Source organism: Vulpes lagopus, chromosome 13 (genome assembly GCF_018345385.1).
Source record: "Vulpes lagopus strain Blue_001 chromosome 13, ASM1834538v1, whole genome shotgun sequence".
Classification (NCBI taxonomy): Eukaryota; Metazoa; Chordata; class Mammalia; order Carnivora; family Canidae; genus Vulpes; species Vulpes lagopus.
In genome coordinates, this window is record NC_054836.1 from 12,787,900 (window position 1) to 12,801,683 (window position 13,784).

General features: G+C 38.2%; 1 protein-coding gene across 3 annotated transcripts in view; it reads right to left on the reverse strand.

Annotated features, from left to right (window-relative positions):
• Positions 1-3,066: 3,066 nt before the first annotated feature.
• Positions 3,067-13,784, reverse strand: part of ELAPOR2 (endosome-lysosome associated apoptosis and autophagy regulator family member 2) — a 171,072-nt gene continuing 160,354 nt past the window's right edge. For all 3 annotated transcript variants that reach the window (XM_041728275.1, XM_041728273.1, XM_041728274.1), the window contains one exon: positions 3,067-6,255. In XM_041728275.1, the coding sequence (XP_041584209.1) occupies positions 6,196-6,255 (60 nt within the window). In that variant the 3' untranslated portion in view covers positions 3,067-6,195. The remainder of the gene's footprint in view (positions 6,256-13,784) is intronic.

A 13,784-nucleotide genomic window follows, 5' to 3' on the forward strand; every position in this document is an offset into this window, starting at 1 on the left:
CTAACCTAATCCAACCAGAAGTCACCAGATGCTCAAAAACAACATTGCAAACCAGCCCCTGAACTCATACTCAAAGAAGAACCTGGATATGGGGGAGTGGGTGGGAAGAAATGCATCCTGCTGTGGTGGACACTGGCAGGAGTGCTAGGTAAGTGCTCCCCAAATGGGCTTCTGCTCAAGATAAAGGCTGAGGCTAGGCTGATGGGAGGGAGAATAAATGCAATTAATTGATGGGATGTGACAGTTGGAGGAAGGCTGTATCAGATGGGTGGTTCAGAGACAACAGCTGATGCGTAAAACAATCAAACAGATCGTGAATCTTTTTAAACAAGGCAATGAGGCTGTGGGTGAATCTTGAGAACACTATATTTGAGAGCTGGGTTTTGATCTATGGGCCACTGTATTTTTCGCACTCCGCCCACACACTGGAAACTCAATAACTGACAATTCTTGTCATTTTCTCCTTCCTTGTCATCAGCTTTGGTTCCTATTTGAAATTGCATCACCTAACATGTGATCCCTGGAAATGATTTTTTTGAAAAACAGAATAATGTATGGAAAACAGCAATTATAAAATCATTTTTACATAAGCCACTTTGAACAAATAGATTTTGTTTTTTTTTTAAATTCTGGTAAGAACATTTCATTCTTCCAAAATATAAAACTGGTTGAGTGGATCCATCTTTGCAAAAACTTCCTGAATTTTAGGAACTTAGGCAGAATGATCTATCCTACTTTTTTTTTTTTTTCTATCCTACTTTTTAACATATCAGAGCCTAATGCTGTGGGGGATGATTGTTAGTATTCTGAGTGTTTCTGAAATGCTCTGGATCCTCTCTCATTTAAATATTAATATTCTCTTACCTACTCAGATTCATCATGGTAATATAAAAAAAGTTCCATTTTCAAGCTGTGGGGCAACCTGGTTTGCAGACCACACAGAGTACAGATTCAGAGAAGCTGAGAAAGAGGTAATTCAGACTGTACCTGTACATCCTCACCTCCACCTTCCCTGGGCTAGCCCCTACTTTCCTCACTTATCCACTATAATAGCTTTGGGCCCCAGAGCTCTTCAGCAAAAGACTGTAAGTGTGAATGAAGACGCCAAGAAAAGTGAGGTGCCAGGAAGACGGAACACCAGTGTGGGTTATAACCACCATAGCTCTAATAACAAAGGCCCAAACCCACAAATAAGGCAATTCTCACTCCTGCTCTGTGACAAAAAGTTTAGGTTTATGCAATTCCCATTGGCTTTAACTCTTTTATTTAGACCAATCAATGGTCATCTGAAAGCAGCCATCTAAGATAAAGGAAATATTGCCCTGCTCTAAACCAAATCTATCAATACCCACAAGCTATTTTAGACAGAGCTCTTCTTCTAAGACTCATTAATAAGATGAAATTTTCAGCAAATTAAAAGCCTTACTATGATATTTTATTCAAGCAAATTAGAGGTCTGGGATGCCTGGGTGACTCAGCGGTTGAGCATCTGCCTTCAGCTCAGGTCATGAACCCGAAGTGTGGGGATCGAGTCCCATATCAGGCTCCCTGCATGAGGCCTGCTTCTCCCTCTGCCTATGTCTCTGCCTCTGTGTGTGTCTGTCTCTCATGAATAAATAAAATCTTAAAAAAAAAAAAAGGAATTAGAGGTCCATTTCTCAAGCCACCAAACATTAAAGGAATCCTGTCTTTTGTAGCTCAGTGGGTCTTAAAATAGGATTTGGTAAACATGCGTGGATGGAGGTGTGTGCTGCCTGGATGCATGTGAATTGTTCAGGTGACCCTCTCCAGGGCTGGGACTCAGGAATCTATGCTGAAACTATTCTCATACATCAACAGCCCCCACTTGGGGATACTATGGTATTAAAATGCATCTGTATATAAGATAGAATATTATTTCCAAATCCAGTTACCTTAGCAATAAGTGTTACATAAATCCCAAAGAGAAAAGACATTTAAACCAATGTTGCTGGTTGAATTTGAATCTATTCACATCCTTTAGTTTTGTCATTTGCTAATCAATATACAGAATTGATTCTCAAAACTACAAGAGGAATGCAGAAGAGTATCTGGCTTTGTCTTTGTGTAGGTGATTAAATCATCAAAGGAGCGTGATGGCTTATTTTCTTCCTGAATATCTCTAGAGGCCTGAGAAACTTTTGAGGTGGTAAGCAGATCTGTACGCAGAGTTCTGCTTGTGGGTGGCAGCGATTAAAACTAGTGGTGAGCAAACCATAGCTCACAGGCCAAATATGAGTCCAGCACATGTTTTTGTAAAGCCTGTTAGCAAAGAATGTTTCTACATTTTTAAATAGTTGAGAGAAGAATTAAAGAAGAATATGTCATGACAAGTAAAATTTAAATGACACTCAAATTTCCGTGTACACAAAGTTTTATTGGATGCAGCCACGTCCATTTGTTTACATATTATCTGTGGCTGCTTTCATGCTACAGATTTGCACAGAGACCACCTGTCCTGCAAGGCTGAAATATTTACTATCTGATCCTTTACAGCAAAAGTTTGCTGGTCTCTGATCTAGACAACTGCAATAGTAATATCAACTGTACTGCTAATATCAGTATCCACTGTAATAGTGTTACCAATTTTCAATTATTCATCCTCCTCTTCAAGTTTTACTTCTTCATTTATGAGTCTAAAATGAACTCATCTTGAAAATGTTTAACTAAAAGAAATAAAATCCAGCAAGAGTTCATCTCTGGCCAGTTAATGTGAAGGTGAAATCCATTTTAGCATCCAATAAATGCATCAGGTGTTGGATGTGTTCAGTTTTAAGTTTACTCCCCTTGGGACCTTCTCTTTAGGGCAACCTTAATTTAGGACTTGGTCCTGTAAATTTGAGATAACATCTATGGTTATGATAAAAGAGGTGTGAGGATATTTTAATTTCTCTGAAGAGGAAGACCTACTCTACACTACTTCTGTGTAAAAAGATAAATGTGAGGAATACACTGACTGAAAAATTGCCAGTGAAGTCATCTTCCCATCTCAACTTCCAGGAAATTTACTTCCATGAGCAAAAGAGAAATGATCTGCACATCAGCCTTCCATTAAGAATGACCATGAGCCACAGGAAGTAGTTTTACTGACAGATGTCAAATGACAGTTGACCCAGTTGGTCTTGAAGAATCACAGTGAATCATGACCCACCACCTGGGAACCTGGAGACTCCTGTTCGTAAATGACTGGACCCAAGCACTTCTTCCACATAATCATCTTTTCTCCTTGGGAAGAAAATAATCACAAAAGTCTACACAAAAATACTATGAAACAATTTTAATCCTGGAAAGGACTTGATTTACTAGTAACCAAAAAGGGGAAAGTCAACAAGAATAAAATTCAGTCTTTTAAATCAAGTGGACACATATCAAATTCCTCAACATTGTTAAATGGCATGATGTAATTTATCCATCGAAGACATGGTCTCATCCAGTGGAAAACCAATTTAAATGCGTTTTGACAGAGCGCTAAGAGATATTATAGGTGACAGTGGACTTAATGAAGTATTTAAGGCTTTAAAATCTGTGCCTTTTAGAAAAATAATCTAGAACTTCTTCTACCATTTATGAGGGGCGAGAAACAACAAATATCTATTAAAAGTCACAGAAACATGATTAATTTGTTTATGCCTTTTAACATTCCACTGAGCTCTACAAAGGCAAGACATAAAATAACAGTGAATTTGGGGATCCCTGGGTGGCGCAGCGGTTTGGTGCCTGCCTTTGGCCCAGGGCGCGATCCTGGAGACCCGGGATCGAATCCCACATCGGGCTCCCGGTGTGTGGAGCCTGCTTCTCCCTCTGCCTGTGTCTCTGCCTCTCTCTCTCTCTCTGTGACTATCATAAATAAATAAATAAAGCAGTGCTCTTTAAAAAAAAAAAATAACAGTGAATTTTATAGTCAAGATTGGTCTGCATATTTTCATGATACTCTTTCTGGCATACTTCTTCAGTGCTTGGAATAAAATGACAAATCACTGGGATCCAAAGGGGAAAAGGCAGCTCCTTTCCAAAGATGGGACTAAGCTGACAAAAATCTATTTTATATCTAAAATTAGAAATAAAATAAATTCTTCAATACCAACTGCATTTTCAGAGAGTTCATTAAAATTTAAGGCATTTTTGACATGTCATAGATTTAGTCCAGTGACAGGAGAAGAAAGAAGCTACCTGGGAGCAAATCCCAATTATCTCTATGGCTTGGTACATACATGTGAAGCATAGCTAAAGATGAGGAAAAGTGGCAGGTGACTATGTGGAGCCTCCTGACTCTGGCCAGCCTGTACACCTTGGCCAGGGTTCCTCTGAAAAGGTGCATCTCAAATGTATTGTCATTCTGCTTAAATTTTGATCAAGGTGGGGAAAGGCTCATCAGCACAGTTGCCAAGATAAATGTAAGCAATGCCAAAATAATTTCTTGTAAGAATTTCTTATTAACAAACAAGATTTAGGAAATTAAATGTGAAAAGGGTTTATGCTGACAGCCCCCCCTCTGCATTTCACAGCTAACAATAAAATAATGGCAATCTCATCTATACTCATGAATCCCACAGCAAAGATGTACACAAAACAGACATTCATTTAACAATAACAGGATGGTTCAGTGTTTTACCCACCAGATGAATAACTGCAATTATTTATTTTTTCCCCATTTTCCACAAAAATAAAGACATTACCTGCCGAATCAAAAGTTGCAAGTCATACTTAATTGAAAGAGTTGGAGCAAAACTTTCAATAAACCTTGCTCCTATGGCCTGCCTCTTAGGCAATCACCAGTCTTTTTTTAAAAATCTAGATTAAGATCTACATAGATTACTGTTTATTGAAAACAAACCAGAGCACCTTAGATCATCAATGGTCAGTAAACTCCCCTCATTCCCAGTTCTGGAACAATAAAGGTTTACACAAAATTAGTCAGATCCGACTTCATTCAATCTTCTTTCAACAAATAATATTCAAGTCGTGCTAATACTAGTAACCCATCCATCAGAGGAAATATCACAATTACCTAGATCATTTTTGAATAAGAACAACACTTACTTCCTAACTACGTATGATACAACCACATTCTTATTATGAATACATAATTGTATGCAATTTCCCAAAATTGAATTCCTGCCTTATTTACTCAAAAAGAAAACTTATATGGAAGTCATAAGCCTCAATGTCTTAGCAGAAAAATAACCATATAACTTTGATGCTTGATATAGGGCCAATGTCCCACTGCCATTTTCTGCGAACCATGAAATTATCCCAATACCTTTGCACAGTTATGTGTACTTACAAGCCATCCCACTTTCTTCTTCATGATTTTGCATGTGATTTGATAAACAAGCTTTCTCACTCATTTATAATTAGACTGCAAGCATTACAAAATTGGTCTTGAGCCATTTGATATCTATAATACCATAGTCAGCTTGTTTAATGGAAAGTCAGGTTTCTCTGCCTTTTTTGAAAAATGTATCCCTTTAACTCTTTCAGTCAAGCCCTTCTTACTAGTTTCAACAAGGATGCAATTTCAAAGGCGAATGTAAGTTTAGAAAACCCAAGCGCATGTTTACATATTTATTCTTCCTAAAAAGTTACTGTTTACTAAGGCTGCTGAAATCAAGAAAGACCCTATGGAAAAATGAAAAATTTATTGTCTTTTTTTGTTCACCATTTTTTAATAGAAAAGATGTTTTAAGGTGTGTCAGGAAAATAAATAATGGGGAAATATATGATACCTTAAAAACTTTCAAATCTTCCCCAAACTATAAAGAAAAGACATAAATAGAATCACAATGCATATGTTCACATCTGCCCTCAGCACACTTTTTATGTGGAAGTTATAAAGAATAAAAGTTACCCATTAAATTATATGGCATGCATCAGCAGTGCACTGGTGGGCTTAACCTTGGTTTTCAGTTATGTCTATTTACAGATAAATCTCTTCCTGAGTTGAGCTTCATCTTCAGTTGAGACCCAAACCATTTGCTTTCCTATTTTTTGGCAAGATACTTGACCATGTGATAAGGCAATCAAACGTTTCAACCTCCTTCCCTTTTCAGCGGCATGGTCCTCCTCTGTGAGAACACCAACGTGCCAGATACGAGGACAGGATTTAAACTCTGGTCCTGTAAAACTAGAGATCAGGTTTCTTTATTCATTAATCTGAAGGCTTACAGCACTGTCTTTTCATATATTTGGGGATCTTGAGGATTTCAGTTGAACAGATTCAAAATGGTCTTCTTTTTCCTATGAAGAAAAAAAATATGAAAAGAAAATTAACTCATTCAAATTCCACTAAGATTTTAGGATCTTGTGGGTACAGAAGGAAAGTTCTAGAAATCATTTTAATCTACATACCTGCCAGTTGTGATTAGAATTTTACATTTAAAGCAGAGTGGCAGATATAAAACAGCACGCCTACACTGAAGGATGCCTTTGATGTCCAGGAGATAAGACAGATAATCCAAAATAGAAGCAAATGCATGATTGCCATAGATATCAAAAGATATAGCTGTGATTTTTTTTTTTTTTTAAGAAACCAGTGAGACTCTTCCTAAGGGGTATCTGACCTGGGTGCCAAAACAGATGACCTTACCATGTGAATTTTGGACAAAAGAGAACTAAAATAAGCTACATATTGTCAAGATAACAGAAGATTCATAATTAGAAGGACAGCAGAAATAAATAAGGAGAACACCAATAAGACATAAGATCATTTGGGTTCACTGATGTTTTAGGAAAATCTTTTGAGTATATACCTTCTAAAGATATTAAAAATAAATCATCTTGGATAACAAATCAATATTTTAACTCAGATACATCATTGCTGGCTTTTGTTATATATTACAGTCAAAATGCAGCTTATTAAAATAAGTGATGCTTTAATGGGGGAAAAAAGAATTAAGAGATTTCTCCCAATGTTTCACTGTTAAGTCAGAAAAAACTCTCTGGAGTCCGCTGGAATGGAATGAGGGAACTATGCTTTCAAAGTGAATAAAGACGAAGAGAACTAGGATTATTTCTAAAATAAAGGAAATAGGAGGCAGACCAGTCCTAGATGTAAACAGATGTGTATGTAAAATGAGAAAATAAAAGTGAGTAGACACTGAGTATCTGTCAGAAGGAATAAGGCTGCTTTTGTGCTTTCTCTCATTTGAGTGGAGAAGTCCAAGACTTTAGACAAGCTTTTGGGCTACAGGAAAAGTATTCCAGGAAAAATGTCACCACATGAACATCAACATATCACTTTTCCTTGCCTGTGCTGAGATGACATGCTCCCAGGAGGGCAGACCGCACATCTGAGTGCTCTCGCTCGCTTGCTCTGAAGATATTTGCCTAGAGCTACCCCATGTTGACCAGATTTCACTTTACTGAAATAACCATTGATAACTCAAAGTTTATTACGCACTAATGTATTGCAGGAACAGCACTAGACTTTAGAGATACAAAATGTCTGTCTTCAAGGAGCTTATAGTGTATGATGGGAAAGAGTTTAGGGTACCAGCAATAAACTAAAAAGGAAATTTGAGATTTTTAGGGCCTTTCCTTCAGAAGATGTGACTTAATATGTTTCTGAAGGTAGAAGGCGCTGAGGCCTAGGGGGGACCTCAAGGTCATATTTGAAATAAAACACTAAAAAACACTTTATAAAATCATGCTAGCTCCACAGGGCTTTGGACACCATATCCTCTGTGTTCACATGGGATTTTGCTCCTATTGCTGAGAAGGTGGGATATATAGGTATGTACATGTCTTTGTGTGTGTGGAATTAGCACCACTAATTTAGAATTATCGATGTCAAGAATTAGGGGTTATTCATTTTTTAAATTCCCAAAACATGGCTCCAGGCCTAGCACATAGTAGGCTATCAATCAGTGCTTATGCAAATGTACTGAAACACCACATTTCAGGAGGAAAAACACTAGATTGGAACTCAGGAGATGGATTTTTAATTCCTACCTAACCCTTTCTTGGACAAAGAAGGGAACCTCTATAGGTATGAGTTTACTCAATCATTAAATAAAGATGCCGTACAAATGATTTTTCTGAATTCTAGATTCAACAATTTACTCAAAAGCCAACTTCTCCCAGAAGCTTCTCCTTACCTTGTCACTATCTTTTTTGCTCCCTTCTCCACTGTCCTCCAAGAGACCCTACTCAGTGCTCTTGTCACACTGGATGATCGTGTGTCTGTGTATGGTGTACATGTATCATGTACTAATAAAAGTTTCTGACATAAGAAACTGTATCTAATTTGACATATCACCAAACCTGGCAGAGTGTCTATCAGTATCCCATGAATGATGGTGGAATGAATAATGAAAAAAAAAAAAAAACCCAACCCTGAAGATATATTTTTAATGTTGTTGAAAAAAATCAAGAAAAGTAAATCCGTAAATAAACCCCAACAAGTCCAGTGTATTGGGAGGAAAATACCAAATAAGAAAATACTTTTAGGACATGATTAGACATATAGAAGATAAAGCAAATCTTAAATGACATAACAGTTAAGAAACTTACAGCCAGTTTTGCTCCACAAAGCCATGCATAACAAATTTTTGAAATGGGACACACAATAAGACATGTCCAATGATATTAACAGCAGCTTTATTCATTGCTAAGTATTGGAAATAGCACAATATTCATCAATAGGAGAGTGAGTAAACATTTTTTGGCAAATCCACATAATAGAATACTAATTATGAATAAAAAGAATCTATCACTGATTAACACAGGGTAGATAAATTTCAAAACCATTTTTTCTTAAGAAAACTTGCACAAAATACTATGTCCTGTGTAATTACAATCGTGAAGTTCTAAAACAGACAAAACTAACCTAGTTTAAAAAATTGCTATAGTAGTTTCCTCTGGAGGATAAGAATGGGAATCAAATGCATGCAAGAGGGCATGAGTCTACTTTCAGGGGTGAGACTAACATTCTATTTCTTTTTTTTTTTAATTTTTATTTATTTATGATAGTCACACACAGAGAGAGAGAGAGAGAGAGAGGCAGAGACACAGGCAGAGGGAGAAGCAGGCTCCATGCACCAGGAGCCCGATGTGGGACTCGATCCCGGGTCTCCAAGATAGCGCCCTGGGCCAAAGGCAGGCGCCAAACCGCTGCACCATCCAGGGATCCCCTAACATTCTATTTCTTGATAGGATTCGGGGTGATACAAATATATGCACTTCCCAAGATTCATCTAATTGCATAGTTGTTATGTGGGCATTTCACTCTAGGTAAACACTGTCCCTTAGAAAAAACTGAAAATATTGAATTCTCTCATCAATTATATGTATCCTGAAGTGTTTAGAGGTGTGAAATGTATTAAATTCTGCAGCTTACTTTGAAATGCATCAAAAAAAAACATGTATTGGTAAATGAACAGAAATTTAGAAAGAAAGGTAATAAATCAAATATAGTAAAATCTAGGTGGTAGGTATGTGGCTATACCACTGTACAATTCTTTCAGCTTTTTTATGATATTTTAAATGTTCATTTAAATTATTTCTTAATTATTATGTCAATTAAAATTGCTATTCAAAACAAAAAGAGGTACACTCAATCTTCTCAGGGTGAAAGACTTTATCCACCATCATGTTTCCTGTGATTGTTTTCAGGAATCTTTCAAGCTTTCAATTCTATTACCATAAAATAACAACAAAGGAAGTACTGCAATATGAGGAAACACTTAGACTGCAGTAACAGGCCTTGGCCTTCTCCAGAAGATTTTCCTGAGACTAATTCCCACAGGAAAACCTAGTGAGGGAATGACTAGCACTGGGACTCTTACTGCCCCAGATTGGGTTTACAATGTGGAAGATCACTGGAGAATGAGAAACTGACCCAAAGGAATTTTAATAAGTTAGTATGATCAGCCCCACCCTGGAAACTTTCCCTATCATTTATTTTAAAACCAAGCTGTAATGCAGATTTATGAAAATGGAACAAGAAATAAGGTGGATTCGGTTTTTTAAAAAGGCTCTAGTATGTGAGTTAAGCCTAAATCAACAAAAGGATGTAACAGCTCCAAGCCTCAGCCCGAAATCAGTCCAGCTGGGTCTGAGTCAAGAAGGAATCCCAAAGCTGAAATAAATGATGTTGGGGATGATAACCTTGCCCTTCAACATAGGATTTTAGGTGGACCAAAACACTGGAAGTTTGTTTGGGCAATTGCTGTGCTGCTTAAAAACAAAGCAAATGCTTTTGCTTGTTGTCTCAGAAATTGTCTTTCTCTCTACACCTTTAATCTCTTCCTCCCCATCTACCTTGGCTTTACAAAGAAAGATTATTAGTTTTCTTGTCACCCAGAGGGACTGAAGGCCATGCACAACCATCTGAGTTGGCTAGGGAGCCTTGAGGAGGAGAAGGATTCAAACATTTATGACTCTTCATTGCAGGCATCAAAGTCACCAATTCTACCAGAAACTGTGACAGGAGAGGGACATGCAAATTCCATTAACAGGGTTTAAACAAGATTCTCAGCAGGGAAGCTAAGGTAATGTGATCTTGTGTGATAGGTTCTGCGGGACTATCCAAGATGCTGCTGTTGTTACTTCTATATCTGAAAATCTAGTAGGAATTGATGGTTACATGCTTCTACATACTCATTTCTTAAGTACCAGGGGAGATTCCCCTAGTCAAGAGTAGTCCCATGGAGAGGAGAGCTAGCAGAGTACTGCAAGGATTCCTAATTCCTCTGCCATTTGCAACAAATGTCTATGTGAGGATTATACACAAGTTTCTCTACCTGCTGATGCCCAACGGTGTCTTGACATAAATGATGCAATGTCGGTGTCAAGTCAAAAGCCTCAGTCTCAACAGTGTTGCCTGTAGTACCAGACTTCTACCAACAAAGATGGCTGATAAACCCCCACAAAATTAAGGAACCTGCTAGGTAAGTGAAGTTTCTTGAGACTTTGTAACCAGATTTGCAATGCTAAATCTGTCTGCCAGTCATGGAAAAAACAGTCCAGCACTTTATTAGACTCTTGGCTATTGGAGACGGTATAGCCTCACTTGAATATGCTACTTGCTCTTTGACATCAGCTGACCTACAAAATAGTTATCTTTTAAGGTGGGCCCAAACTAACAGGCTATGTTAAAAATTGTCCAGCAAGCTGAATCCTGCTCTCCACCTTTGTGGCCTCACAATTCTAATGACCACTTTGTGATACAACTCTCAGTGATTAATGATTCTGCCAATTAGAGAGTTCAGTAATGGGAAGGAGCCCTCCCCCAGAGGTATCTTTTGGGATTTTAGAGTCATCATTTTGATATGACTACCAGGTATAGTCCTTTTGAAAAGAAGCTATTAGCTTATTACTGAGTCCTTGTCAAAACTGAAAGCCATTCTTATGCATTTTGTGATTCTATAGCCTGATACTGGGTCAGAAAGGACCTGATAAGCGTCACTTGTCAAATATAAATAGTATATTCAAGAATACAGCTGGTCCTGCCCAGCAGCATCACAGCCTCACATTAAAAAATGGCAGCATACCCTTTTGGGGAAACTTTATCCTGTACTCCACCACCAAAAATGAAGCCACTGGCTTTAGTCCTTGGTTCATCAAAGTTCTACTGCATGCCTGGGCCTGGTTCACTGATGGTTTGGTTGAGCTGAAACCCAATGGGTGACTACCAGCTGCTGTAGCTGTCCTATCTCAGACCAGTATGCATAACTGAAAACCTAAAAAATTGCTTGGCTTAGTGGGAAGAACCCAAAGCCATTCTCATAGCTGTGGCTAGTACTTATCTTGATAAACCTTATTATATCACCACTAACTCCTGAACTATTGTCAAGAGTCAATAAACTATTTGGTCTGCTATTGGAAAACTATAAACTGACCACATTAAAGTTACTCCTCTCTGGGGCAACGAATTCCAGAAACAAATCTCAGCTGATCTAATTATCTGGGTTACTCCTATAGATACTTCCATTAAGGACCCATTGTTTGAAAAGATCAAAGAGAATTAAGCATGCGATAGAGACTGACTGCACCAGACAGACTGCCACAAATGCTGCATGGACCCATCACTTTGCTAACCAGAGCAATGATTCTGCCATCACACACTGGGCATAAAGCAAAGGACTCTTTTTCAGATGCAGAGGTTACCAAGCATGCCAGACTTGGGACTCATGGCAAAAGTTGACCAGTTTTTCCATGGCAAATTGATAAGATCACACCTCTGATCACTTCTTTGGGCTATCAGTAGTGCCTTACCACTTCCAACACCTGTTCATGCTATAGTGTTGCTGTTCCAGTCTGATCTGCTAAGTCTAGCCACGCCACCATGATCCTTGAAAAAAATCTGTTTAATGTTTGTGACTTAATGGATCTTTTGCAGCCTAACAATGGTGCCTTTCTATCATAAAAGCTACCTGAAAATGGGCTGAGAGTAAATGTGTTCAGTGGACCTTCAATACTTAAGGTTGAAAGGTACTGAGTGTGAGAAGGGCCTTCTAAAAAATCAATAAGAAAGATTCCTGACTCTATTTCCCTCACCAGCTCCTGGTCCACAGGAGTTACTAAACCATGTTTAGTTGTCCCCAGAAAGGGATCATCTCCTCTTGGCCATGTCATGCATAATTATCAGTAAGCAGGTTGAGGTTATATGACTTATATAAGATTATCTATGCTTACATGAAAATTCAGGCTTCTACCCTAATCACTCTCGGACATGATATGTCCTTTTTACTCAAAAGCAACTCTCAGGATGTCTGATGATATCCCTGACAGAAGGGAGTCTAGGAGATTCAAATATAATTCTAGTGTAGTCATCTATATGGTTATACTGGATTTTCATGATCCTAGATTAAAAGGATAATAACTTTTATTACTTGGCTGACTACCCAGCTCATCAAGACCTCCTACCATAGCTCACACTGACAAAGGTAGAAGACACATTTGGTCTCCATCATAAGCTTTTTTAAAAGACCCTGAGACGTATGAAGAATGGAGGGGTATTAATGATTATTTGTTTTTCAGAGCCACCCGTCATCTTTTATGAAGGACAATGAGAGTGTTCCTCTCTCAAACTGTTTCAAGTACCTTAAATTTAATTGACTACTAGGTCTGCCGTACCCACCAGATGCTCTAACATTTAAAGTTAGTGAGAAATCTGTAAGAAACAGCTGGGAATGGCCCCAGCTTCTGCCCCAAATAACAATGCCAACATTCCCATTGCTATTGTTCAATCATTCCATAGATGCGGTATGCAGTAAATTGGCCAGATTTGAGCCTAGGCTCAATCAGATTAAACAGAGGGTGGATAGAGGCCCGAATTAAGGGGAAAATTCACCAGAAGCCAAAATGGTGTAGAAATGAAGTTTGGATATTTGGGGGAGATAATTCTCCATGGTTCTTTTGCATTTCCATATATCTTAGGAGCAAGACAGTGATTTCCCTTTGTTCAAGATTATCTTTTTTAGGATCTTTGTATAGAAAGCAGCCTTGGAAGCTAAAGAAATTGTATTTTTTTCAGACCAAATGGCAGGAAATGATGTCTCCCTCTGAAGCAATGAACATACACTCCCTGTCTAGTACAACAACGATAGTATCTCTCTTTGGAGCAAAGAATTGGCATGCTTACTGCCCATTCTAAGAGTCAGGTTCCCAAAGCTTAGAGTTCCTTTCCTGTAATGCAAGCCAGTGACGGTGCAAGTGTCATCTGTTTCTGTTCACAGAGCCCTGAGTAAAGCCAGGCTTGGGGAACTGGTATAAATGCTGATACCCTGGCTTATGCTGTGAGCACTTAGCTGTGCTTTGTCCCT